At 40.5% G+C, this 27952-nt stretch overlaps 3 protein-coding genes across 13 annotated transcripts in view; 2 read left to right on the forward strand and 1 right to left on the reverse strand.

The window, feature by feature from the left end:
* Positions 1 to 2875, forward strand: part of ABCA4 (ATP binding cassette subfamily A member 4) — a 77945-nt gene extending 75070 nt beyond the window's left edge. For all 8 annotated transcript variants that reach the window (XM_042030163.1, XM_042030158.1, XM_042030162.1 and 5 more), the window contains 2 exons: positions 331 to 580; positions 1456 to 2875. In XM_042030163.1, coding sequence (XP_041886097.1) covers positions 331 to 580; positions 1456 to 1578 — 373 coding nt within the window. In that variant the 3' untranslated portion in view covers positions 1579 to 2875. The remainder of the gene's footprint in view (positions 1 to 330; positions 581 to 1455) is intronic.
* Positions 11 to 26043, reverse strand: TECR (trans-2,3-enoyl-CoA reductase). Of its 4 annotated transcripts, none has more exons than XM_042030167.1 (14): positions 25972 to 26021; positions 20351 to 20470; positions 16552 to 16602; positions 16028 to 16079; positions 15677 to 15721; positions 14278 to 14381; positions 12076 to 12191; positions 11861 to 11966; positions 7348 to 7420; positions 7213 to 7256; positions 5794 to 5851; positions 5189 to 5277; positions 4147 to 4192; positions 11 to 4045 (listed from the first exon to the last, which is right to left on the reverse strand). In XM_042030167.1, the coding sequence occupies exons 1-14, from the start codon at positions 25996 to 25998 to the stop codon at positions 3918 to 3920; spliced, it is 1059 nt and encodes a 352-aa protein (XP_041886101.1). In that variant the 5' UTR covers positions 25999 to 26021; the 3' UTR covers positions 11 to 3917. The 4 variants fall into 4 exon arrangements, with proteins under 4 accessions (XP_041886101.1, XP_041886103.1, XP_041886104.1 ...); XM_042030168.1 differs by having other exon boundaries at positions 3958 to 4045; positions 4147 to 4272; XM_042030169.1 differs by lacking the exon at positions 20351 to 20470 and having other exon boundaries at positions 25972 to 26043.
* A 1372-nt stretch (positions 26044 to 27415) lies between these two features.
* Positions 27416 to 27952, forward strand: part of GCLM (glutamate-cysteine ligase modifier subunit) — a 13818-nt gene continuing 13281 nt past the window's right edge. The window contains exon 1 of the mRNA XM_042030173.1: positions 27416 to 27547. Coding sequence (XP_041886107.1) covers positions 27527 to 27547 — 21 coding nt within the window. The 5' untranslated portion in view covers positions 27416 to 27526. The remainder of the gene's footprint in view (positions 27548 to 27952) is intronic.

Raw genomic sequence — 27952 nt, forward strand, 5'->3', positions numbered from 1 at the left:
GTAAGTAGAATATTTTTATGGTGGTTTTTAATGGGAAAACTTAGTGTATGTGACATGTACCATTCTTAATACAAGCAATTCAATGTTTAACCAGACCTATTTCTGGGTTAAGCTCTGTCGTACATTAGACAATCTGACCAGATCTCATTTCAACTCTGTTATGCTACATACCACTTCTGCAGGACAAATACAGGGCTTCCTAAAAAGCTGGATGTTATGCAGTATCTCTCAGATACTGTTATTGTTTTCACAGCTGTAGAAAACTAATTTCCTTCCTGAATGACGAAACCACCTCTTCATCCAACTCCTAAATCCACATGTCCTTCCCAGGTTTGGAGATGGCTACATTGTCACCCTGAAAATCAAATGTCCAAAGTCTGGGCTGCCTCCAGATACTACTCCTGCTGAGCAATTCATACACATCAACTTTCCAGGGAGTTTACAAAGAGAGAAACACTACAACATGCTGCAGTATCAGATTTGCTCTTCCTCTCTGGCTAAGATTTTTCGATTAATAATCTCCAATAAGGAAAATTTGCATATTGAAGAATATTCTGTGTCTCAAACAACGTTAGATCAGGTGAGTAAAAAGTAAACCATCCAGGAGAAAGCCTGTCTGGTGAGAATCAGGCAACATAATGGGGATGTATCTACACAACTGAAGGACCAAATTGTTTGGAGTAGAAAATTACCTCACACCTCTTTCTCAGAGAAGATTCCCAGGCCTCTCATCAAGAAGGGTGTATCAGTATGAATCACTAATTTATTCCCTGTGTAAATAGGTGCCATGTGAAAGCTGGTAAGACAGCATTTCCCAGGTGACAGAAGTCACACAACTCATTCCTTCAGGAGCAGCAGTCTGAGCAAGGTCAGCAATTTGGAATGAGACTGAGCTGAGAATAGCATTTTATTTTAAATAAGAGGTTTGGACTGTGTTGTGTCAAAGATACTGTGAGAAGCAATTAGACACACAAAACCTGAGAAGTCCACTGGGAGTTTTCAAAACAGCTACTTGCTAGAGGGTATTGGCCCCATCTGCCTGCTTTCCTAAGTAACTAAGGGTCCACATATGCAAAGCTGGTTTTGGTGGGATTGCCAGAGACACTCCTGGCTCCCTTTCACCTTCCTACTAAAATAATCTGTCTCCTCTTTCCTATCACAACCAAACTCATGCTGTGCAAACCATGACAACCTGACTGAAGTCATCTCCTCCTTTAGAAAAAGTAGGATTTTAGTTGCAAGCAAGTACATCCAAAGGAAGGAAGTTGCAAGGAAGGAAGTTGCAAGGAAGTTTATCAAAATAAAGGAGGAACTCATGATCCCAGCTGATAACACAGTGTCTCAGTTCAGTTGACGCCTGTGGATTCCCCTTTCATTCTGTTTCCTGCAGAGCAGTCATTCCACTTACTCATCTCAGTTGAAGACATGGTGACATTTTCTGCTTTCCTTGTACAGGTTTTTGTGAACTTTGCTAAACAGCAGATGGAGGATGAGGAAATTCCTTTGCATCCACGTGCAGCTGGAGCCAGCCGAGAAGCAAAGGTGTCCCCTGCTCTGCACCAGCAGGCAGTTGCATAGACTACTCCTATAATCTCCAGGCTTAGTGTGTGCACAGTGCAAACATGTGCCATACCAGAGCAGAGCAAGGGTAAAGCAAAGGTTCCCACACTCAGTATTACACTGATTTTTTGCACCTTTCTGAGCACTGTGCTCTCAACAACAGCCCTAGCAACAGCCAACTTCTACTGCTCTACCAGTAACACTACATGCTGACAGTGTCAAAGGCAGGTCCTTGCTATAGAATAAAATCTTCCTCTAATATTAAGCCCATTATAAGATACAAGAAGAGAAGTATCATTCCTCCTTGTTGACATATAAACAAAATCAAAGATGGATTCTCTATCTTGGTACTTTCAGGCTGGCAGATTTTTCTTGTTTAACCCTTATGTCAACGAGTCAGCAGACAGGTCCCAACGCAGAGAGCATTGCCCAGCTTAGAAGCAGATTCCTGTCATGCTGAGTGCACAGGACTATCAAGGTAAGAACAGTGCTGGCTGATGAAGCTAGTCCTGGGAAATTGCTTCACCAGACTGCCAGTGAAAACAGATGGTTGTCTCAGCAAGAATGAAAAGAATTAATTCAGATCTCAGACCCAGACAGTAAACTCGCTTAAAAAAAAAAAATTAATTAAAATGATCTCATACTCATCTTCAAGTTGCCTCAAATAGAGGCCAAATGTCAAAATGGAGATAAAAGAAAGAGAGTATGTCCAAATCTGCCAAAAGTTTGGTTTTCTTGTAGAGACCTGGAAAGATATCTGTTTTACTAAACAAGACCAAATTTTTCCTCTTCCCTGTGACTGGACATTAGGTGGGTGTAAAGTGTGAATAGGGTATATGCTTTCTACCTCCTCAGAAGGAAAATTTCAACCTGCTTGTACTCCACGCTGCACTCAGTGGGAAATCATTTGACATTTAGCTCTTTCCTCTGGTTCACAGTTTAACCAGCAGAAAAACAATACTGAAAACAAATTCATAATGATGTATTGCTTCAGTTATCTACCAGATCTAACCATTTCTAAGAAATCTTCTCTAAAATATGTTATACAGAATTAAAATCTGGGTCATGTATTTTTGCGCTGAAAGATTTTTTCTTCAATTGATGTAGATTTTTTTTATAAGGACACTCTTGCTTTGTACTGTACAAAATATTATGAAACTTCAGCAACCAGCTGTAGCCTTCTCTTTTTGCCATAATTATTTCAACTGGTTTTAAAATATAGTCTAGAATTTATTGCATATTTCACCCTTACAAATAGTTGCAAAAATCTTTCTATACATCTATTAAAGATAAATAAATTAATTATGAAACAAAACAGTATGTATGCATTCACTTCATATTCTAAAATAGCTTCTTTAAAATGTCATTCAGATAGATTTCAATAGCCTTTTTTTACTAAATTTACACAAAACCCAACTAAGTCCCACAGAACATCCTGTGACAAAAAAAACACAGGAAGTCCAAAATGAAGCTGATTTTTCTCCCTGGCTCCGAAAAGAGGAAGAGCATTCGGAGGACTCGCAGTCACCTCATGTATTTACAAAGTGTATTAAAAACTATTCAAAGAAGCCTGATGTAAAATGCTAGGTAAAAAGTCCATTAGTATCATAAGGAGATGTTTTATCAAAACAGGCCAGATATCAAAGATATGGCATAAGTTAGATTGCTTCTGAATCTTATTTACTAGCACGCAATTTACTAATGAAGAAGACCAAAAATGAACAAAAACCCCCAGCACAGGATATTTCATTCACAAATACTATAAATACTTCTTATTTCAGATTCTTTTGGCAAATTAGGGTTTTTGAGATATTGCCTATTTCCTTATTCCAAGAACCATTCATATTCTTTGGTAATGTTATCTGTTACAAAGCACCTGCCTCCAGGCAGCACACTCTCTTCAAGTCAAAGAAGGCAGATCATGCAACTGTCTTGAGGCCAGCTGGCCATGCTGGCTGAACTGAGCTCTAGTAGTTAGCTGGTGTGTCCTCGTTCCACTGTACTTCTGTCTTGCAGAATGCCACCGCTAAATTTGGAGCTGCTTTTCAGCACAGACTTCTCAGTATTTCTGATCCATCAATCTAAATAGACTAGCACAGAAAAATCTAAGTCAGGTTACAGTGAACTGCAGGGGCTTTCTTTTGCAGCTGTGCAACGAAGCCTTATTTTTCAAGGTGCTTCTGAGTTGAGAATTCTTGAATGTAAGAAGTGTAGCTTTCAAGTGCATACAATTTCCCTTAGCAGTGGAGATTCAACATGCACCAAAATCCTTTTAATTAATTCATTTATTTGGCAGGACATTTTTGAGGTTTTTCCTCTTGAAGTTCTTTGCAATATTCAAATTAAGCCTTCTTTTCTTACAACAAAAAGGGAATAATTGGCATTCTGTGACTTGGATAATCCTTGAATTCTCGTAGGTAGGTGCAATGTTTATCCTTTGCCCAGATTGTCATCTGAATGAAGCAAAGCAAGGTGAACAACCCCACTGGAAGGAAGGGAAAAAAAGATACATTTCATTATCAGATTTAAAACATGCCCTTGTTGCTGACATCATTTCAGGTTGAAGTACACCAAAACATTACTCACCTGGAACACACTGAGTCATGATAGTGAAACTGATCCAGGTCCCCACCTGTTTTGGCCAAGGAAATTTAAAATATTTCTGGTGACAGCATTTGCATTTATCTCTCTATTGATCAAAATAACCTTGTCCTAGTATAGGTAAATAAAAAAATCAAGGTCAGCCAGATCAATTTCTACTGTTAATAACCTTTAGCCAAAAAGGTGAACAGTGCCTTACTACCACAAACAAAACCTTCATATTTGCTTCCATAGCTATTACAATGACAAAATTTTAAGCATTAAAACAGTGTCCTTTCTGTTTCTCTGCCTAATTTGTATTTGTCAGACCTCCATCAGTATTAGGAATAGTAACTTTCTATAGTCCAAGGCCCAATGCTGTTCTCATTAACATCTGTTAATCTCCACTGAATTTAAAACCTGACACTGTCCTTCTGTGAAAGAATGAACATTAGACTGAGTTGCACTGACTTTATCTGCTTTTGAACTCAGGAGTTTAGCTCCTGATTAAGGAATATGAAATGAGAAACTATTCCAGCTTCTAAAGCGGTCACCACCAACACAAGTGGTTGTGTAACTTAGGAAAATGGGGAAGAAGACTTCAGCTTGTTTTCTCTATCACAATATCTTCTATTTGTCTGACCACTATCTTCCTGCCTGCAGTGATATTGCTAGGCTCTTATGTTATAAATCCACCAGACACCTCCATCCCCCCATTGCAACACATGTCCAGTGGCAATCTCTCTGTTCCTGGTTGTAAAATTTGCCCACTTTACAGTGTATCTGTCTTATCTAGCAGCCACACAGCAACACTGGCCCAGGGTCAGGGCTGTGTGTGTAAGGTTAGTCACATCAGTACTGACTCAAGGGATGGGAGGAAGAGCAGACAAATTCCTGTCCACAATCTGATTTCATGGGGTTTAGGGAAGGAGGGGAAATGTATTGAGCTGAATGGTTTCAGAGGTTTCTTCCATGTTAAACATTCTAAAAGAAACAAAAATATATTTAGCAAAACTAAAATCTGAACATCTTGTTTGAAAATACATACCTCATATGTATAGTTAGGGCAAGATACAAAGAAAAACAGCCATGTGAAAGGATTCTTTGTTGGATATGGGATCTTACGGGTTTTGGATCCTATAGATTAGAAAACAAATCACAAAATATTCATACTCCTAAATATATTGTTTCCTGTAAAGACAACCCAACTGCCTACTTCTGTGTCTCATGACTGCCAGAGGGACAAACAGGACGTGGGAAGACAGGATGTCCTCTGGACTCACAAGAAGGAATAGGATAACTGTGAGGGAACTTTCCCTTGCTCACCAAAACATAACTTGTACCAGCACTGTTTCCTTTGGCACTGGCAGTGTGGAACTTTGAACCAATGGAACTGCTCCCCCAACACAACCCGGCCCAAAACAATAAAGGTTACAGTAAGATAAGAAGTGCTGTTCAACAGTCTGATGTCGGATTCCTTGCACTGTCTGATTTCCCTTAGAATCCAATCTTTACAGTGCTGAGCAACCCGTGCTCCCACAGCAGTCAGCTGAAGGGTATCAATGCCCCCCAGGATCAGGTCTTTCCTGAAGCAGAGTAACTGAAGGAGTACTGACTGGCTGTAAAACTGAAAAATGATAATGCAGTTTTTACCATTTCTCCGGAGGTCACTGAGTGCAACATGAATGGAAAAATTTCCAGCTTCACACAGCTGCAAGAAAAAGTATGACAGAGTTAAAAATGTTCTTCCCTTCTACTTGTTTTTCTTTCTTTTGTTATTTCCTGGGGTCTTTTAAAATATTTAAGAGAAGGAAAATCATCTATTATAAACATCATAAATATCCCTAACCAAGACTGCTGACAGAAGGATGAAACATCTCCATTCAAATATGAGTCCATATTATACTCTGTTATATATTTATATTTTTCAGAAAATGTGGACTCCATGTCCAAAAGATCAAATTTACTACTTACATAATCCCCTTGAAAACTAAATAAACCACAGGAGATAGAAGTAAACTTGGGAGAGACTTGCTTTATCTTTTATCATTCTTATGCCTTTAAAAACATCTGAAAATTATTTGCATAGTCTTGGTTTCTCCAAAGTTATTAAAATCCCAAGGAAGATACAGTTTGGTCTCTAAGTAAGTTTTCTTCTTTAGAGTTTAATTGATATGAATCATGAAATGTAATTGACCCAGCTTCCTTCACTGGTTTTAAAGAATGCTTCCCCAATCAATTATGAAGAGAGAGTATTGAAATGACCCACTTATAAGATTATGGACAGTCTCCAGTGTCTGCAATGCATAACTATTAAAGTAAATGACTAGTGGCTCAAGTTCCTGAGTTTTATTTCCAGCTCTGTAATTTCAGTTGTGGAGTCTCTCTATAAAATGTGAATAGATTATGACCTCACATAATCTGCTGCTTTGGGAAGCTGCTTTGGGATCCTGCAGTCACTGATGATTCGTTTGTCAAAGCAAGTGAACAGCTGATGTTCTAAACAAGTTACACATACATAGGAAAAATCTTTGTACGGAGGTACATCTTTATTGGCTACAGTAGCATTGCTTCTGCTTGTGTGAAATGTTCCTAGGAATTGTGAGAATGAACAGTGACTGAAGAATTTTGATTCATAAGGAAAATAGGTTCTGAAGCTCAGCAAAATGAAACTCTATCACTGGAAATTATCAGCAACATACTTCCTTAGTTGGCTAGTTCTCTGAGATTTATGATCTGTTGTGATTCTTAACACTCAATAAACAGTTCACAAAACAAACTCACTGGCTTTTAAACACAGTGTCACAAACTTTTAAAGACTATGAGAGATCATCCCAGCAGATTAATATCCTAGTCTTGGAATACATACTGAATCAAAATATTCCTTTGTGTACAAAATCATGTTAAAAACTGACAGATTTACCTGTTCTGCATGCAAGCGGTCAGCTTTAGTAGTATGTCCCAAATGTTCAAGTTCTAAGTATCTGCTTATCCTACTCACTCCTCCACTCATATGAGAGAAGAAATAAAGCAAGATATTTTAGCATTTTATAGAAAGAGCAAGAAACCTACCAGAAACATGATCACAGCAAAATTTATCTGTTTTTTCCCGTAAGCTATTAAAAAAAAAGTTTACATATGATAAGTACTAGTACAGAAAGTACATACATAAATACTTAAATCATTGAGGGTTGTTTTGCTACTTACAAGGAGGAGTGTAAAGAGGATGATTGATGTAATATGCAAGCCAAGCTGCAAATCCCCAGTAATATAAGCAGTTCTGAAAAACAGGCAATTTTTCTTTGTTTTAGTACAATCTTTTAGGCCAATATTGACTGCAAGGACTGTTGATAACAATGAATTGGACAATCCTTCAACTTGCTGATAATACAACAAGTATTCAGTACTAAGTGTGGTAGGTGGGAGCAGGTAACAGGAAATAACAGAAAGGAAGTAGTGCTCCTAGAGTTAAGATTCCCTCTAAAATATCTTGGAGCTGTTGAAGTTTACAAACAGTTTTAGAAAGTATGATCATATGATTGAAAACAAATTTATCTTGTCTGGCAAGCCATTGGGCAAAGTTGAAGTGCATACAGACTGTATGTTCAAGAGAAACTTGTTTTGCTGACCCCTGAGACTGTAAGACCAGATCTGGGCACTGTCCTCTCTTCTCTGCTTATTATTTTGCTCTGCCCAGTCTCCTGTCCTCTTCTCCTTCACCCCATCAGTTTTCTTTCTTGTCTATGCCTTAACTTTTTCTGCCTGATGCTTTCCTCTGCACTTTCACTATGATTTCTTCAGTTTGTCACTTTTGCTGCTGTCCCTGTGTTCCTGCGATGCAGTTTCCACTCTCTAAACTCTGATAACACAGCTGTCAGTAATGGATGTACTGACTCACTCCTGACCAATCTCAGTGCTTGTTCACAGACTTCATCCATGAAAAAACTACTTACAACAACAATCTTTATCTCTTATTTGGTCTCCTTGGCCCTGCCTCCTGAGGTTTTTTTCTGACTCATTGCTGCTTTGGTATCTTGGTGACATGTTATTGTCTCCCTCCTTATATATACGTAGGTGGGAGGAAGGCCCTTTCTTGGCCCCCTCCTCTTCTTGCTCTGTGCTCTGACCTCTAGGTGCCATTCTCTTGCAGACAGACTTTAACCCTCATTGACAGCTCATACATTTGCCTCTCATCAGTTGAGTCTTCTTTTACCCAACCTAGTGCCTCTGTTTTTAATGTTTTAGGGTATGTTTGTTTATCACCTGGACTTCAGCAAGACCACAACTGAGCTCTTTATTTTCCTTTCCCCACTTCTCCTCTTCTTTTCTTTGCCTTATCTTTCCTTGCATCCTACTTTCAATTTTGAGTAAAACTCTGATCCTCTTACTCTTTCTGGTAAAGGTCCTCTTATGCTCTCTGGTCCTTTCTTTTTCTTGGCCTTCCAGTTAGGTTCCTATACCTTAGACATTTCTAGGTGTTTCTGCTTTCTCCTTCACAGCTTCCTTTCCTGCTCATGCAGGCAAAAATCCCATCCAAGGCTGCATTTTTTACTGTCCTGACTGGTTTAACTTTTTTTTTTGCTTTGAATTTTGCAGTCTTTCCCCCCTGTATATACCAGAACTGCATTTCTAGCAATAATACCCTGCAAAAGTGATTACCTCAGCATCTCCAACCTGCACTAGCTGACTGCAGTGTCTGATGGTGCATTTTTCTGAAAATGCTGGCGCCCCCTCATCTGCCACAAACAGTTGTATCAAACATTCAGTTGCATTTCCACTTTCTTCTCAGGGTTAATTGAACCACTGCAGTGCCCAGAGACCTCAGACAAAATGGACACCCTTTTGGGTATGCTGTAATACAAGCACATAGTATGTCCTTGCTCTGAGATTATATAAGAGATAACTGATGAGAAAGAGCAAATTATTAACCAGTAATTACAAATCAGGTGGGACAAATGAGCAGAAAATTAAATAACTTCCCTGTGATGACTTCATTTTCCCCCAGGAAATGCAGCAGAACCAAAAGAGTGATTCCAGTGGGGGCCAATATAGGTAGTGTCCTATCCATAAACTACTGCTTCCTCCCTAACACTAGCTTCTTCAACTGGCACTTACAGTTTAATAACTGCTATACAAACTTAGGTGGAAATAGTTTCTTGTAATCTTGGAATGGCATCTTCAGAAAAACCTTCTCCTAGCTTCAGGGCTTGGCACAGGATGGAACATATGGCAATGGATTTCAGTAAAGAAAAATTAAATAAATGAATTATTGTGGCTCAGTCCCCAGCAATACACGTAATTAAACTGAACAAGTACTATTCAGCCAAAGAACATGATTTACTGCAAGAGTATTCCTCAGTTATAAGAAAAGGAGATTTAAAATGAGTGGGGTCTATCACTGCTAAGGACCTTAGCAGTAACACTGTAAATGTCCAGCTGTCACTTGAATCCTTATTGCTCATACAAATGCCTCCAGTGAGGTTCAGATAGGAACATACAGCCTTCATAAACTCGCTTGAAAGAAAGAAAGAAAGAGTTTCTGTGACTCTTGAATAATAAAGCTTTACAACAATCTCTTATAATGCTGTGGGTCAAGTTCAGATATTGCAGGGATCTCATAAATAAATTATTCCTAAGTTCCCAAACTTACGGTTAGGATTTTTGTCTTCTCTACTGCAATTGACAATCTCTAGTTCTTCATGTCCTACCTATGTTTATTCATGACCAGCATGTACCCTTCTGTTTGTCTTCTTATATTGTCTTCTGGTTTAAACGGTATTTATTTAGATCTAATGTTTTCTTTCCTCCAGATGTTTTTCTACAAAGTGATGATATCCCTTCTTTTTACTCACGAAAATGTTCATGGGTAAAGAAAGACCATGAAAGACCAATCATGAGACTAATCTTTGAGGAATTCTACTGATACTTCCCTATTATTAAAGGTCTGACAGATCCTTTTCTGGCACAACCATAATTGTCTTTCTTTTAATTAGTTCCTTTATCACCATGCAATTTTTGTATTTATCCCTATCTTATTCACCCTAAAGGAGTTATTAGGTCCAGATAAAGCAGGTATTCTACCTGTCCATGCCTAGAAAAATCACATCTTAGAAAAAATTATACTATGTTAGTATGCACTGCTTTTGGTGAAGCTGCTCCATTGTAGGGCATAATTTATTCCTAGTTTCATTTGGGAAAAAAGGATTAAAATCACACCTCTCATCAATTCCCATCTCAGACTTCTGCTTATTGAAACTAAAGTGTCTCTTGTACATGTAGCATTCCACTGCACTTAGGAAATAAGCTATCTGTATCTGCTGTGTACGTGATCAAACACTGAAAGCAAGAAGCTTTGTCTACCACTTGTATGTGATGGAAAAACTTAAAAAGGGTGTGATATTTTTCACACTGGCACAATTTTGGAGTAACACCACCGAGGCCAATGAAATTATAAAAGCAAATCAAACCCAAGCATTGCTAAGCAGGTAGAATAAGAACTGTGAGCAACTTTACAGATGAAAGCAAGCACCACCAACCTGAGAAGATGGAAAAGAGGTCAGAATGATCAGAATGACTGGTACAAATGTCAATTTTAGCAACAAGCGTTTGTATGGTCTGAAAGGAGCAAGTATTGTCAGAGATGGCAGTGAGAAAAAGAATTATCACACTGATTGTTTTTTCAAGGTAAAGTTGCTCATTTATCTGCTGTTTAGCATGCATTAGCTACTGTTGTGTCAAGAACAAGAGATCTGCAAGATCTGTTGTGTCAAGAACAAGATCTGTGAACCTTTTAACAACCTGTGCTGCAGAAAGCTCAATAAATTTCTGGGGAGGATTCTTTTGAAGGGCCACTGCTCCACTACAGACCTTCCCTTTTTGAAAGCATGAAGCTATCACCAAAGGACCAGAGCCACTGGACAGCTGTAAGGAGTTAGCCACAAGGTAGAGCTTCAGCTGCTAGAAGTATCACTGCCATGGTGCAAATTACAAGGAACTGTCTAAATCCCAAATGTTAAAATTCCCAAATGCTCTTCCAGTTGATAATCTCTGGTCTTCCTTAGAATATGGTGTATCTTTGACTACTAGTGTGTACTCTGTTGCAAACATTTGTAAAATAACTACAGCCTATGCATAACCATGCAGTCACTGTACTACTTCTCAGACACCCAAGAAACAGAGCCTGCATCCCAACACCTGCTCTGTGCCACAGCAGCACTGGTGACATTAGGGAATGCTCCTGTGGAGAAGAAAATGTAGAACAACTAAGCTGCTTTGCAGCAGATCAAAGGTAAATTAACAGTTCCTTAACAACGAAGGAAATTTAAGGGCAAAGCAGATATACAATGACTGTTATATAAATATTAAAAAAAAAAAAAAAAGCAGCTCTCCCACCACTGTGCCTGCCTGTGCTACCTTTAAAGTTAACTTGTTACTAAAACCTTCACACCCAAGGAGCTAGCTGAGTGAAAAGGAAGGGTATGCTGAAGGTTTAAAATTCTAAAAAGTAATGACACTTCTATAATAGTAACAGTATGACAGCATGTGGGTTATACAATAGTGACATTAAGAAATCTTCTGAAAGAACTGCAGCTTTATGGGTGAGATTTGCTGTGCGCTGCTACAAAAGCCACACAAAAAAGTCTGTGGTGCAGAGGAAGAGCATAGGCTGGCTAGGCTGGATTTGTAAGAGCAGCTATGGATAGATTCTGACACAATTTACCTTCACAATATTCCTCAGTGGCATAGTCCCACGGGAGAACCGATGAACAAATACTGTTTCAATCAACCTTTTGATGTAGTGGAAAGAATGGCAGATACATGCCAAGCTAGAAACAGCAAGACAAAAGCATTTAAGAGTGCTTAAAAAATCAAGTGTGGCAAGACATTTGGAATAAGACTACATGAAATACTGCTCAGGCCTGCAAACGAACTTACTTAACTACTGGGTGCGGACTTGATGTAAACCTCTCATCCAGTCCATAGACAAAAGTCATGCGGAAATAAAACAGAAAATAGATGAACAATGGGCCTGTATATTCTATCAAAAACACCTGCAAAAAGAGAGAAAATAATTAGACAGCTGAATTAGATGATGGTTTTGCTTTGGTTTCTTTGTGATAAGTAATGCAGTGGGATAAACACCTCCACGCATCCAGGATGGCATTAAGAGAGGCAGGGAGGGAGTAGAAGGTTTGGGCTTGGGCTATGAAACTGGTAGCCATGCACATAAACATTTTGCAATGATTTGCCTCAGTTGCATTCAAACAGCCATTGCCAGTGCAGCAGACACAGTATAGGTATGAAAAGATAATAACGGAAGCCCAGAGATCATGACAAATATGCATGCATGTTACATTTATGCAGCTCTCACCCTTCTCTTGCACTCAAAAACTGTTGCTTTATTTTGGTTTAAAGGGAAATTTGGTGAAGAATTTGTCTTGAGAAATAGGAGTTCTGCTTCTACTGAATGAATTTTGTTTAAACTGGAAACACAGCTCGTAAGTATTCACAGTGACCCCATCTGTGTGAACAGTTAGCACAGCAGTTGTCCTGGGAAACAATAATTTCATTCTATGTTCAGACGAGCTTTAATTGGAATACTAAGAGGAAAATAAAAAGAAAAAAAAAATACAAGAAACCAAACAAGCTATTCTCGAAATTGATTTCATTTCAGAAAGGTGTGTATTTCTTAGGAACATCACTTTAAATTGAAGTTAACTTTGAACAAATATTAATAGCTGAATTTTCCACACTTCTTTAAGTGAGGAAGGCAGGCTCATACCTCACTTACAGAGAAAGAAGGGAAATTGATTGTACGTCTATCACAAAAAAACCAACCAAACAAACAAAAACCCAACAACAAAACAAACCAAACAAAAAAAGAAACCCAAACAATCCCAGTTCTCTAGTGTGTTTAGAGTTGTTTTGATATTCAGAAAAGTTGGGTTATTGACTTCTTTTACGATCAGCATTTTCTCTGGCAAAGATTGGGTTTGCTTGCAGATGAGAAGTTCATCTTTTTGATTTGATAATACTGAAGTATTTCTTGTCTTATATTTAAATGAAGTACCTTGGAGGGCAGGGAGAGTAGAAGATAAAAGACAGATTATGAAATGACAGAAGCCTGGTGTTACTCTGCACTGTGATATTTTGGTATAAATTAATGCACGTGTGTCTGGAAGTCTACACTGCCATTAGAAGTTTTTGCCTGTATTCCTGTCTTTTTGGATGGAGTAATAGCTGCTTGATTCATCAGCACTGCATCTAAAGTAATGACGAGAAGACTCAGTCTTGCAGAACATTTTTTTTTTAATTTTACCTCCTATTAATGTTGTCTTTGCTATTTGTAATCAACACAAGATTTTATTAATGTCTCATAGCCAATAAATGGTAAATATGCCTTTAAATTACAAGGTACTTTTCCCTTGATGTTGTGCTGTTCATTGGAACTAGTGTAATACTGTGCAGCAAGGACCTTCTAGAGAGCTGGGAGAGTCATTGGTCACCTCACTGCATAAACAGCAGTGCTGGGTTGCCTGCCAAGTGAGTTGTGATAAAATTTGCATTTGAGCTAAGACAGTAAATATGCAAGGTCTTTGTGGATGGCTGCTAATGTTGCAGAAATTATCAGCTGTCATTAGCCTGTCACTGGCATCCTGGGACACGGTCACATGCAGACAGCAACTAATCTTACTTTTATGCATTTTATTGTTGAAGTCACTTCAAGTACTGACATGTGAAGTTACTCCCATGCCTCTTTGTAGGACAAACTCATAGAAGTATAATCCTAATTTTGTCAGGAGGTACACAGGTCCTGTGAAGCAGATTGCCAAAGGCATTTACATACCTAGTTCCTAATGATTTTGCAGCAGACATCCATTTTACAACCTGCATCTTAGTTATGTGGAGCCAACCTACTCTGCAGCAGGCACTGCTGCTCTCTCAGGGAACTAAATAGGCATTCAAACTGTTACGGCTTTCCCTTATTAAATGAACTGAAGCAATGAGGATTCATTGCCTGAATCCACTATCAGAGCAGACGTCATGCAGAAATATTGGAGAGAAACAAAAAGTGATGTAAGGATTAACTATGGAAAACTAGCCATTAAAATGGCTCAGACTTGAAGCAGAGCTCACCGTAGTCCATCCTATCTGTGGCCCTAAATCTTTAAAGTATAAGGTAGCAGTTGTGCCAACAGGGAGGTGCTGCAGGATTTCTTCATCCCTCAGGGACTTTCCTTCTGAGAAGGAAAGAATTACATCTTAGTGAAATTCAAGTCCACTTTGGTAGCATACTAGCTTTATATGGTGCATTAACCAATCTATGAGACTCCTTGATGTGATGTGGGTTTATTGGAATCTCAATAAACAGACTAAGAATATTTATACTTAATTTTTATTTATCCCTGTAATCACATATAAGCATGGATCCTCTATTCACACCAAAACAGTTAAGAGAATTCTCAGTCCTATGTGCCTGCCTAGTCCAATAGACTTGCTTCATTGCTGCTAACAGCAGAATTTGTTGATGGGTCAATGCCCGTTATCACAGTACAGTGACCTCCTAGTCAGCTGCACCTGTCTCTCTCCTCTCTCTTCTGCACTTCTCATTGCTCATCATCAAACAGAAGACAGGATAAGATGTGATCGGAAAACTCTCCTATAGAAATTTTCATTGGCTTTCTTTTCCCAACCAACCAGCTAGGAGGTGATTTCACAAAACCTGACCTTTTAATGCCTAGATTTGGAGGAATCTCCAGAAGGCCAGCATTTTCTCATGGCAAGTCTCACTATGTAAATTCATAGAGGAATCTGACAAGGGAGACCTTCAAAGAAGGAAACAAGATAATCATATATCTGTTTTCCATGGATAGATTTTACACAGTGAGTAAATCTTTATCAGCATAATTTCAAGGGACTTATTAAATAAAATTATCTTTAATGAAAGCAAAGGAAGAAAGTGCTACATTTTAGCTAAGATGAACACAGTTTGGCAATTAAGACTTTCTTTTGTGCACTCAGGCCACGTTAAGAGGCTTCTAGTAGCAATACCTACAACTGTATTAATGAAGTCAGCCAGCTGTCAGCAATTGCTACGTCCACGGCAATGTGTTCTGCATTAGCTTCCCTCAAAAGAACTGTAACTCCTGTCTGACAGCAGAGGATTATGTAAATTGATAGCTCAAACTCACAGCCCTTTTTGGTACTCCAAGCTGAGCATCATCATGGAGATCATTTCACTGCAGCTAAGGGAAGTGAGTATCTAGATCCTGTGCTGCCTGTTTGGAAAGCAACAGTGTTCAATAGTTAGAAAGTGCATTGGAACAATGTGCAAACTCCTGACTTAATTACCAAACACCAGGGTGGAACTGTGTTTACTTCCAAAGAATTGTATTTGTTCTGGATTCTCTTCAGCCTTCATAATGCTAATTAACATAGCTGGAAACTGATTCTTAAGTGCTAATAGCCTTAAGTACACCTTTCATGCCAGGCCCCTGCTCAGAGTTTAGTTCCTCCAGACCTCACAAGTACTTACTTGGATCAAGTTTTATTGACTGCCTTGCTGGATACCACCGAGGATCTGTAAGACCATACAGAATTGTGTGATATACAATGTTCAGTTTAGATCATCCACTACTGTAATGAACACAATATAACAAGCTGAACTTCAACACTAATATAGGTGATAATTTACGCAGCAGAAAAAAATATAAAGATGTATCAGGATAGGATGAAATAAATTAACTGCAATTTCACTGTGATCACATTCATGCACAGGTTATCAGCATTATGTGTGTGTCTATCATGTTTCAAATTATGTATTTCTTTCCTGTTTATGTACTGGATATTCTGATGTGATGCAAGCTGCTGCGGAAGTTATACTCACATAATTTATGGAACATCAATCTGATCTCTCTAATTGTAGCATTTGGTTCCACCTAGGCAACAAAAATATTGTAAATGTAAGATGCATATTCTGAAAGACAACTACTACATGTAAGTCTATTAAGCCAAATAGAAATGTGACTTAGACGATGTAACTATTTCTAGATGTCTAGCCTTGGTATGAAGGATTCAAAGAACTAACACCAAAAAAAAATTTTGACACCTGTTTCAGAGGCAGATTCTCTAGCAGTGATCAAGAGTTACTACTACAGCAGTGGCAATTTGATGGCTTCTGAGTACCACACAACTGGCACCCTCTTAGTAAAGCAACTGAAGTTGTCCTTTTTGGCCAAAAGCTCCTTCTGGAAAAGGGCTGAAGTACAATGTAGTCAGTATGACGTTAGCATAATTGTTGCAAATGGCCAAGGAAAGGCTACCAGGAGATTAAATACACTTCATAAACACTACTTAAGAAAAGTTAGTAATTTCTAAAAAAGTCACCTATTAAACAGATTTTTGTTTTACCTTATCTAGGAAGCATAGCTGTTTCTTTGTCTCCCAATCAAGGATTTCCACCTGAGAGGACACAAAATGATAATCAATCATTATTGGCTAAATAATCTGTAAACCCTTAGTTGATTCCCAAATTCATAATCACTGTGACTCTCAGAGTGAGACACCCTTTTTCTCTGATCTGTAAACTGTGTTAAAAACCTTCCTGACGTACTCAAGAGACAGCTTTAATCACAGCCAGGTTCCAGAAGCACTCAGCTTGGGAAAAAAAAAAGCCAAATGAATTGTCTTCCTGGATATATTCAGTAGCAGAAGTAGTTACGTTTTTGATCAAAGAAGTGATCGTGGGTATTTTCTTATGCTAGAGCAAGAGGAACAAGTAAGGGGTAGAGAAGTTTCACAGGAATCCCTAAGGAACAGTACTTTTATGATTCATAAAATTAGAAAGACAGTCTGAGAAAAAATTTAAATGCATGTATATATATAAATACGTATGCATGTAAGCAACTATTCTGAGTACATACAGCTTAAAGATTAATGTGTATTGTTCCCAGAATATTTTAATTGTAAGGAGAGTGGAAAATATTGGTGGACATAATGAACAAATGCAGCTAAATATCTGGGCTTCACAAACCCTTAAGCCTTTGTGATAGGAATATTTAGTATTACTCTTGCCTCTTAGATCACTTGTTTTATTAACTACATATTAGCATTTTATATTCCAAGCAGTAGTTTAGCTACAGCTCTGAAAAGGAAGGAATAGTTTATTTCCGCAATCAAATGGCACTTTGGCAAAATGTTATGATTTTGATCAACAGCCAAGCAGAGAAATCCCCAGACATGTCAAAGCCCAGTTGCAGCCACCTCCCAAAACCTCACTGCAGTTGTTGGGGTTTTTATATAAACATCTAGCACTAATTATGTTTGATATTAACTGGCCAAGAGAATAGATTAACATTAGACTTTAAATATGATTCCTCACTAAAAATAGGAGTCATAGTCCAGTATCTTTCTCAGAGGGTTGTTTTGAAGAGATCACTTGGTTAGAGTATCTTATTTCCTTGTTTCACTGGTCCCAAAGGGTTCTTTTTCCTTTGGCGCAGCAAAGGAGCACTTCAGCTCCAGCCACACCTATCAAATCTGACCTCCACAAGGGCTACTAATGCCATGACATGTTCTACTTGTGCACTGTAAGCTCTAAGGGGGATATCAAGGGAGGGAAACACTGTTCCTCCTTCGTGAGATGTAACACGTATGTAATGGATTGTCAGGATATGTTTTCCCTTGAGTTTTCCTATTTAAAATAACACACATTTCAAGTTTTAATGTCTGTTTGTGTGAAATCTCCATGGGAAAGCAAATGAAGTGGATTCCTTTCCCAGAAGACTGTTCTTGAAATACACCATTCTGACACTTACAGTCCACAGAACAAGTACGAGGCAGGGAGGGGGCTGTACACCATTTTTTGTCCCTTCTGATGCCAAGTTGCTACAAGGACTATTGAAACCCTTGGTGTATCTCAAACCTCTTTTGTCAATGAATAGCACTGAGCTGCCCTACAGACTGCAGCAGTGCCTATGCTTTTAGCAGTGTCCTTCCTATTCCATACCCAACCCAAATACATACAATTTTTATCAGAATGCCCCAGGGGCAGTTTTAATCTATGGCCTTCAGTGGTTGTATTAAAGAGATCTTCTCGAGGTCAATTACAGAGTGGTTTAACTATCTTTCTGCTGCCTATGGTATTTTAGTTGGGTTATTCTTGTTATGCACAAGGCCAGACTGAAAATTACAGAGTTCTTCTTTCACTCTGTGGTTTTCATGGGACTGGCTGTACAGAAATTTCTGTGAACCTTTAGAATCAGTGTGGAAAACAAACAAATAAATCATCCAAGATGTTATTTACTGTTATTTGGTTCTGTTCCAGCATGTTTCTTTCAAATGCCAAACTGTCATACTTGCCTATACTGGTCCATGCAAATACCTAAAGGAAGCCTTTAGAGATGATGGATCCAGACTCTTCTTGGAGGTGCACAGAGATAATGGCGAGAGGGAATGTGTCCAGATGCAATACGGGAAAATCCGGATACAAGGAATTTTTTTCACCATGAGCTAGGTCAAGTTGCTTAGAGAGGATGTGAAATCTCCATCCTTGGAGACATTTAAAACTGGACTGGACAAGACCCATTGCCATTTGATCTGGCTGTATCTGCTTTGAGCAGGAGTTGGACTACATGACTTCCAGAAGGCTCCTTCAACCTAAATTGCTCAATGTTTCTTTTTCTTTTTTTTCACTTCAAACATTTCATTTACTTTCAATTACTATCAAGATCTAAGCAAATATCAAACATTCTTTCCCTTTCCAGAATGATGGATGCCAGAACACCGCTTTAGATTCCACTACAGTCCATAGCAAATTGTGCAACAGAGTGAAAGCAAGGTGACTGTCTCCTCCAACTATCACGCCTCTTAGATTTATCAGAACATCCCCCAGTGTAGATGTTCCCTGCACAAGGAACAGAAAAGCCTGATCCAAAGCAAGAAATGGTCTTTCCTGAACATCCTGGCCAATCCCATGAAGCACTGTAGCACTGAACACAGTGTTTCCAGCCTTGAGGCACAGCACCAAGTCAGTTAATGTATTGGTTGGCAACAGTTTTGAGATACCCAGCAATCTGCTCTTGGAACACTTACTGATGGGTATCATCTCTTTTAAACATAAATTGTTTGGCTCAGAGAACTTTGATTTCATTGTGTTTTCAAAGCATTTAGCACAATAGGACACCAACTGTTGGCCTGCATTAGTGCAGTAAGACTTACAGTCCACTTATTTGGTGAATTTTTAACAACATTTTAAAGTACAGCTTCTCTGAGACTACTTTGAGTAGAACTTAATCAATAGGCAGATTTGTGCAAGATGTTAAAATCTGTTTTATAAGTGACTACAGAAATATATCTTTGATGCTTAGAAGACAAATTTGTTTTATTGCATAAGGATTAAAGATTGATAGTGTCATTAGTAAAAGAAAAAATCTTGATTATTAATGTTTAGAACAAGTTGAGGGCAAAGAATAATCAATATACAATATAAGCAGAGAAAAGTACATTCAGCTGTTAAATGTTTATTCAGAAAATAAAAAGGTAAAATAAAAGAGGAGAAAGTATTCATAAGGGAAAAACAGCTGAGGAAACTGTTTAAAAAAATTCTTAAGATGCAGTGTCTCTGTAATAGGATTACAAAAATATAGTCAGTGGAATTCCTGCTGTTTAAAGCTGTATCAAGTGCTAAAGGATCAACAGATCTTCAAAAATGATGTGATAACTATTATGGAAATACTGACACATTTATCATGTCAGTGCATCTTAAAAGTCTAATTTGAAACAATTTATAATCAGCAGATTGAGTAAACTTGAGTGAGACTTTATAAGCACATAAGCATATATTGTATTGATTTCTTTTGAAAGTACTCATTAAAAAAAAAAAAAAGTTTATTTCACAGTATAGGAACCAACCAGTCTGAGAAGGAATAATGCAGAATGAATTCTCCCTGAACTGTTAGAATGTTTACATAAATAAGTTTCTTTGAATTTAACTCTAAAAAACCAATCCAGTGGTTACCACAGTCCTAACTGATCTTTCTAAACATTTTTCCTATAGAATTACTCATTTTCTCTATCTCCTTTGACTTTTCTGGTAGATTGTGTTGTTCCTGAAGGAAGTAAGCATGCCTTAGTGTGATCTCACACTAGGACATATCAAGACTTGAAGTCAAGAGTTAAGTCAAAGGGAAACTGCTGTAAGTGTACTTACACTGAAAATTGCTTGTACTGCTGCTTTACAATTGGCTCTTGGTCTGAAGCTTCTCTTCCACAGAAAGGTACAAACTGTTGCAGAGGGTGCATCTAAGGATCCATCTAGAATTGGATCTTTCTGAAACAGCCAGCAGCAAGTGACTCAGAAAAAGTAAGAAAACAGGGCAAAAATGTAGTGACTGAGGGAAAGGGAAGAGACAGACACAGTAATTTTGATTCTCCTGCACCAGAAGTGCTGCCTATGTATTTAATAACTTTTCATGGATTTCTTTCCTCAATTACTTTATCCATTTGCCTTTTAAACCTGTGCAAACAGTCCTGAGGCAGGGAGTCTCCTAGCTTAGCCATATGCTATGAGAGGAATTCCCAAACCAGAACCAAGGCAAATGTTCAACCACGAAGCAAAATTTCACATCTTACCTGTAGACTGCTGAACCTTATTCTGTAAGTACTCCAGTTAAGAAAAGCCATACCTCTCTAAAGCAATGGCTCATATTTCATGAGACTAGAATCTCATTGCATTATTTCACTGTGTATAAAGAGAAGAGTGATGTCCATACTCAAAAGGTTTTCTAAAATTAATTTTCACTTTTGTAGAATTTAGATGTCTAACATTTACAGGTTCACAAGAGATACACTAGGTATTTACTCCTCAGCTTCCTAAGTTCTGCTCTTATGCAAGCCAGTGAGCACCAGTGTTTGACCTGTGCTGACACTCATACTGCATTTTTATTTCTTCCACCTGTTTCCGATTTGTTAGTTAGACATGCTCTCATCTAAATCCCCGAGGACATTGATCTAGTAAGCATCTTTATCCCAAGGTCAGCACAGTGCACAGCATTTAGATTATTTCTGAATGAAACTAAACTGTCAGCAAAGGAGATGATCTAGTTCTTCATGCTTTACATGTAATAATTAGACTGTCAGGAAGAGGGAAAATTGCTTTAGAATATCTTTTTCCATTCCCCAGTTCTCCCACAGGCAGACCAAAAAGTACAGGCAGGAGAGGGGACAGGAGTGGACTTCAGTGAAAAGGGCATTCTCCTACCAAAGAGAAAGCCTGAATATCTGTCTCTCTGGGCTCCTTTTATCACTGCTCCCTTCCATTGTAATTCTGTTCAGTATTTCTCTACAGCAGATGCCTTTTGGGATACCACACAGCAAAGAGATGAGAGTTGAAGTAAACTTGGATACCCTGACCAAATTGTCTTATCTGATCTTGGAGCTGCGTGCCTAACCCAAACACATGGCAAAACCTAAGTTGCTTTGTGGACCTGGGCCTAAGGATAATAACAGGTATAGAGATACAAATGCTCATCCTTCAGAAAGACAAATCCATTTATATAATTGACAGGGATAAAATGAGTCAGCACAAGAACAGTAAGGAAGGAAAAATTCACTTGGAGTGGGAGGCTGGTTTATTTTCAAGAAGGGAAGAGCCATTAGGGCTTTCACAGTGAATTCTGGCTCTTGAAAGTCTATGAAAACTTTCCAGCTTTTATGAGATCTTTCAAGAGCATACACAAGATGAAAAAGAACCTCCACCAGTTAATACTGACTCAGTGCGTATTTACTTACACTGGCTAACACAGAGCTGCATGTTGCCAATTTCCCAGGCATAGTGAAAAGTCACATCATTCACGGAGTATCACTGTCACTATGAAACACATTGGAGTGCCTCCATCTGAGAACCTGAGCCAGCTTTGACTCAACACTAAGTAGACATCCAGGTTTTTCAACACCACTGCACAGCCTTTTCTTTGTGCAAGAGAATATTCATTGCCTTGGGGCTTTAGTTTATAGTGATTGCTTTCTACCAAGACAATATTCAGGCAGAAGAGTTATACAAATTCTTTGTGAAATCACAATCATATCTTTGTATCACCACTGTGACTTGCATTATCAAACTTCAGTATTTCTAGTTTTGTTACTACTCTTCGTGCATAATTTGGTGTAGAGATGTCAAAATGTATATACGGTGTATGCTTTTGACATGGAATTGAAGAAACTGAAGAGAGATTTCTTTTTTCTTTGTTTTTTACCTCGCAGCATCAAGGATGGGTCTGCTGTCTTTTGATAGAGCAGGAAGACTGGAAACCCTGGGAATTTTAGAGACCTTATACAGACAGGTGAACTTACAAAACTGGTATTAATTTTTTTTAAAATAAACTTCAAAGAAGCCCATTTTTTTTCTAATATACAACTTTTAATTTCAAATGTAGCCGTCAAATTCTGAGTAGTTCCAGGTACTTTCTGCCAATTAATGTTTTACTATAATCTTCTCCTATACAAAATTAAGTTTCCCTCTCAAGCTTCACAGAGAAAAAAGACAAATTGCTGTGTTTTAAGTAAACAGCACAACTGAGTGTTTTAGCATTGGTAAGTGTGTGGAAAAGTGCTGAGAGAAGAGAAAGGGATAATGTTTTGCCCTGTCATCTCATCTCTTTCTGTGATCATAATCTTTAGCATTACTTGTGAAAACAGAGCAGATGTCTTCAAACAGCGGGGCAGTTTTCAGTTGCCCCTTTAAATGACTGTTCAAATATCTCATATGGGGCCTTGTCGTTCTGGCAATTCTTGGAGGATACAGCATCTTGAAATGTTCTGCAGTCCTGCTTTTAGCACTTGCTCTCAGTGCTCTTACTTGACGAGGCTTTAGACAGCATAACTCTGAGAGGGAGAAGCCTTTGTAACAGGAGCTGTGACATCTCAGCCATGCCAGCCAGCCAGCAGTCACTACCCCCCTTACACTCAGAGGGTTTTCATCAGAGACAGAAGAGGGAGGGAACTTTAAATGCCAACAAGGGAGGCCAGTACATTATTGCTTTTAAACTGTACTGCACATGTCCGTTCAATCTATCATCAGGGAGTGAAGATTCCAAAATATTTTTGGGTATCACTGCTCACAAAAGGCACTTACCATCCAAACCAGTTAAGGAAGCAAAAGCACAACTGTGGCTCTTGTGACACTAATTTTTTGAAGTATGAATATATTTGTTCAAGGATCTCTCCACTAGGAAGTCAGAACACCATACTATTTTCTTTCTATTAAATGCTTTTGAAGACCTAAACCTGTCAGGTAAAAAGAAATAGTACAATTCATTAGCCTAACTTCAGAGCTCTACTGGAGACATTTTCATCTGAGCATGTCATATTCCTTGTATGAAAAGGAGGAAAACAAGCACTGTTAGGATAAACAGTATCACAAGCTCTGAAACATATCTCAAACAGGTCAGAAGAGTTGTTCTCTGTGCAACTTAAGAGAAATGAGCACTCCCAAAGATATCGGTCTCTATCATACATCTCTCAGTCTTTGGAGTTAAATCTCCTCAAATTATCAGGTGCAGTATTTTCAAGTATACGCATATTTATTTATAATTGTCCTTGAGAAGCTTCTTCTGAGCTAGTGATTAGTGATAAGTGATTAAAAAAAAAAAGAGGTGAAAGTAGAGACATACCAATACCTGAAGTAAACATGACAGTTTGGTGATTATGAAGTGCTTTGTGATTCTTATCAGGAAGCACCACAGAAGAACAGTAAAGGGTAAATGGTTTATAAATGTACAGGAGAAAGTACAAATTCATACAGTTCCTCAAACAGGGAACGCTGAAGTTGAGAAGTGAGACACTCACCTTCTCTCTAGACATAGCTCTGCTTTAAATGTGTGGTGGGGAAATGCAATTCAGAATTCAAAGTCAATGAATTTATAACAGAAAGCAAATCAAGGAGAACAGTGCAGAAAGCAATAGGCAACAGCACTGCTCAGTGCTACTTAGGTAGTCTTTGTCCACATCCTACCCCTGAGACAGCTCACACGCTGGATGAGCTGGGCAAATCTGCTTCCACCCATTATCTGCTATACAAAGAAAAGGACTAAGACATACAAGGCTGACATGTAAATTCGTGAATCATACTGAGTTTGGATTAGTGTTGCTTAAACACAGGATCTTGATTTAGGGCTCAAAAGACCTGGATCTCCTGCTCTTGTTCTGCGTAGTGAGACTGAGCAGGTCATTCAACTTTTATGTGTTTCCCCACCTGCAAAATCAGGTAACAATAATGATGTCCGTGCTTTTGAGGTCTTCCAGTAACTAGTGCTATTCGGGAGTTCAAGTAAGTCTGCGGCAGAAGAGCAAACCCGAAGTAACTGAAGGCAATCAGGAGGGTATTACACATGTGCTTGCTCCTGCATTTGGATCTCACAAAAATTTGAGTTCTACCTCACCGGTAGAAATCCATGAGGCAGTGAAAAGCTTTGTTGTTTTTCCTAAAAAAACCCTGGGAAGTCAACACTGCTGAGCAAAAAGCATGGTGCAGGTGCCTACCTCCGACCCAAAAGAGCTATAAGCAGTTTATTTTGCTGAATTGTGATGTCCAGATCATTTTTATAGCTTTGAAAAGTAAAACCTGAACTTTTAGGTCTTGGTAAGTTACTAAAGGAGTAGACGTTTTTCAGACGGCTTTAGATTCTATTTGTGTTATAACAACAACTGCTTTGTAATTTGCACGGGGGGAGGAACGTCCCCCCTCCTGTGCATATTTTTTAGGTACGTCGTGATTGAGAAACTCAAGTATAAGCCGGCAGAAACACATTCAGTATTGCTGTCATTTAGCTTGTAAAGACCTGTTTTGTAATACAAGTCGCTCTTAAGATTTTTTGTATTAGCCAGCCTAACTAATTCTAGCAAAGAGTCGGTGTGGCTGTTTATGTAAGTGGATGAGATGTTACCCTTGACGCTCCCCAGGTGCACGTTACTCTGCGCTTTCTGTAAGCACAAAGAACTGATTGTACTAAACTCCGCCCGGCCGTTTTTCGTTCCCCACGCAAGATCGAGCGCTCCGTGCTAGCACAGGCCCCTCGCCCCTACCCGGCGGGGGGTGGGCGCCGCGCCGGGAGCCGTCCTCTTGGCCAGGGCACCAACTCTCCCGCCGGCTCCCTGCCGCCGAGCCGAGCCGAGCCCAGCCGAGCCGGCCCAGGGGCGCTGCCGCCCGCGGCCACGCCTGCACCGGGCCGGAAGGCTGTGCGGGACGGCTGCCGGCGGGGTCTTCCGAGAAGTTGGGGACAGAAGGTACCGAGAACATTCCTCGCTCTCGCTCTCTCCGTAGGGCTGGGACGCGCTGCCAGACCCAGCGCAGGCTGCCCGCGGTGCTGCCCTAGGCAGGATCCGCGAGAAGCCCAGAGCCATTGATCCGGCGCCTCCGCGGACCGCCGAGAGCTCGCCGGGAAGCCCGGGGATTCCCCCCGCCCCGCTCTCCGGGAACACGTCCGAGGAACACCGGGGACGCGGGGATCAGGAACGGCGAGGGGAACGTGCCCGGGAAAGGAGAGGATGGGGCGGGCGGCAGCCTCTTTTGCCCCCTCGCCCCAAGAAAGCCCCGGGGGAGCAGCCTGCCCCCCCGGGCCCCTCTGCCCGGCTCCGGCGGCGGTCACTTCCCTCGGCAGACCCGGGAGCGGATGGCTCCGGCTCCCCGGTGCTACAATGCAGATGGAGGAGGAAGAGAGAGGAGCCCGCTGGGATCCCGGGCAGCCCCGTCCGCCGGCGGCAGGACGCTGCGGGACCCAGCCCGCGCTCGCCTCGCCTTAGCCGCCCCCCGCCCCCGGCGCCGCCCGCACCCACCTCGAAGAAGCCGGCTCTGCCGCCCATTCTGCGGGCACCCGCCGCGCCGCCCCCGCCGCCGCCCGCGGCACCTTCCGCGGGGCCCCGCGCTGCGGCCAATCAGGCGGCGCCCGGACCCCCCGCCCCGCCCGGGGCCGCTGCCCCTGCCCGGCCGTGCCGGTGGGCGGCTGCTGGCAGCGCTGCCTGCCGAGCCGGCGGCGGTACCCCGGGCAGCCGCAGCAGTGCGGGACCGCCGGCACCTCGCGCACGCCAAGTTCTGCAGCTCCCGGTGTTCACAAACTGCGAGAGAAGAGCAATATGCACCGGCTGCTGGGAGTGACGATTCAGAGGCATTTCATTCAGAAGGGTGATTTATTTTTCTTCGAGCACTACAGAATTACTGCAGGAATTTTTTTTTTTTTTTAAGAGCTGAAGTATCTTAATGAGATAACTTGCAAAAATACAACTGATCATGAGCTAGACAGCATCCCCCTTTCTTTGATAGTTTACCTGATGTCTAAGCGGTGACTGGACTGACATGAGAACTCTGCTGAGATCCCTTCTTTTCCTGCGTGTGTTCCTGCCACTGCTGAGGATTACATGCATGGCATAAAGCAGCACAGAGCTGACGCTGTTTTTCCTTCATGCAGTCTTCATTACGTGGCATCTTTTTTTTAAGAGCTAAGGTAATTAAATATCAGCAAAATCTACCAGGCTACAAAGGAACATTGCTTTTTCACTGCCATAAATTTCCATTAGACAGAAAGATTTATGCTACGTACTGTTTGAAAACCTTCTGCTATCTCAAAGTTTAACCTTCTTTCACAGAGCTATAACCATCAAAGCTACTTAAATGAAATATAAAATAATAAATTTCACCAAAAGGCCTCTACTGGAAAGCCAGAAGGCTGATCAGAAAGACCTAACAGGACATTATTCATTAGTAGCATAAATATGGGCAAATACGGAGGTAGACACTGCTTCCCAAGCTAACCCCAAGACTGGAGAATTAACTTTTGGGCCAGGTTAGAAATTCTGGATTTTTATGCTAAAGGAAACAAAATTAATGCTTTTCCAAATAGGCTGGCGTTTCTTCCAGTGTATTTCATTTCCACATGCTCTGTAACCATATAGAATGATGAAAACATTTCCCAACATGAAAAAATTAATCAGATCACAAATATAAAGAACGTTTAAACTAACCTTTTGTACCAGAAAGCAATCAGGCAGTGCTTCAGATTGACAGAAGTTATGCAAATTGGTTCCCTCTATTAGCACAACATGCAGCCTGAGGAAGGAAAATCTGTTAAAACACGATTCAAATTCCCAAGCTGACGGCAAAATTACAATTTGTGGTTCACTGTTCCCTTTAACTGGAGTTACAGGGCAAAAAAAGCCACCCCACTCAACTCCCCAGTACAGAAGGATTTTAGTCGGAGTGTGGTGTTCCAGAAGCCCCCTCATCTTAAAAAAGAAAATACCCCCAACCCACAATCCTTCAAGATTTACGCGGTGTGTCTTCACTGGAACCAGCTGGTGTAAAACTGGAGTGCTGCCCTGACATTGTTTCACCCAAATGCCAACACAGCCAGAAGGGGTAAGCATTCTGGGCCTTTTAGCTCGGTGTCTGTCAACGACTACCTGTTACTGGAACGCGTCATGAGCACAATTCAGATGGTTTCACTCATTTACTGAATGTGCACAGCAGCCGGGCTCGGGGGATGTTACCAGACCCCGGCCGCTACTACCGGGCAGCGCCATTGTGCTTCGGGTACTCCTTTCGGCACAACGCCGAGTCTGAGTCCCGCGGCCGCTGCCCCCCGGGGCCGGACCGACGCTCGGACCCAGGAGCGCCACACGGACACGGCGGGACACGACCCCCGCTCGGCGGCGCCGGGAGAGCGGCTCCGCGCCCCGGAGGCCCCGCCCCTCGCCCGGGCCCGCCCCTCGCCCTGCGGAACCGACCCCCGGAGGCCCGGCCTCCGCCAGGGGGCGCCTGCCC

The sequence above is a fragment of the Corvus kubaryi genome, unplaced genomic scaffold (genome assembly GCF_017639235.1).
Source record: "Corvus kubaryi isolate FWS band 111438036 unplaced genomic scaffold, C.kubaryi_AGA036_p1.0 37334, whole genome shotgun sequence".
In the NCBI taxonomy this organism is placed as follows: Eukaryota; Metazoa; Chordata; class Aves; order Passeriformes; family Corvidae; genus Corvus; species Corvus kubaryi.

Coding starts and splice junctions, on each gene's coding strand:
- TECR (XM_042030167.1), bottom strand. CDS start 25,998: ATGGGCGGCAGAGCCGGCTTCTTCGAG. Junction 15,722..16,027: donor ATTGATGTTCCATAAATTAT/GTGAGTATAACT, acceptor ATGGTCTTACAG/ATCCTCGGTGGTATCCAGCA. Junction 7,421..11,860: donor CACTGAGGAATATTGTGAAG/GTAAATTGTGTC, acceptor CCTGTTTTTCAG/AACTGCTTATATTACTGGGG.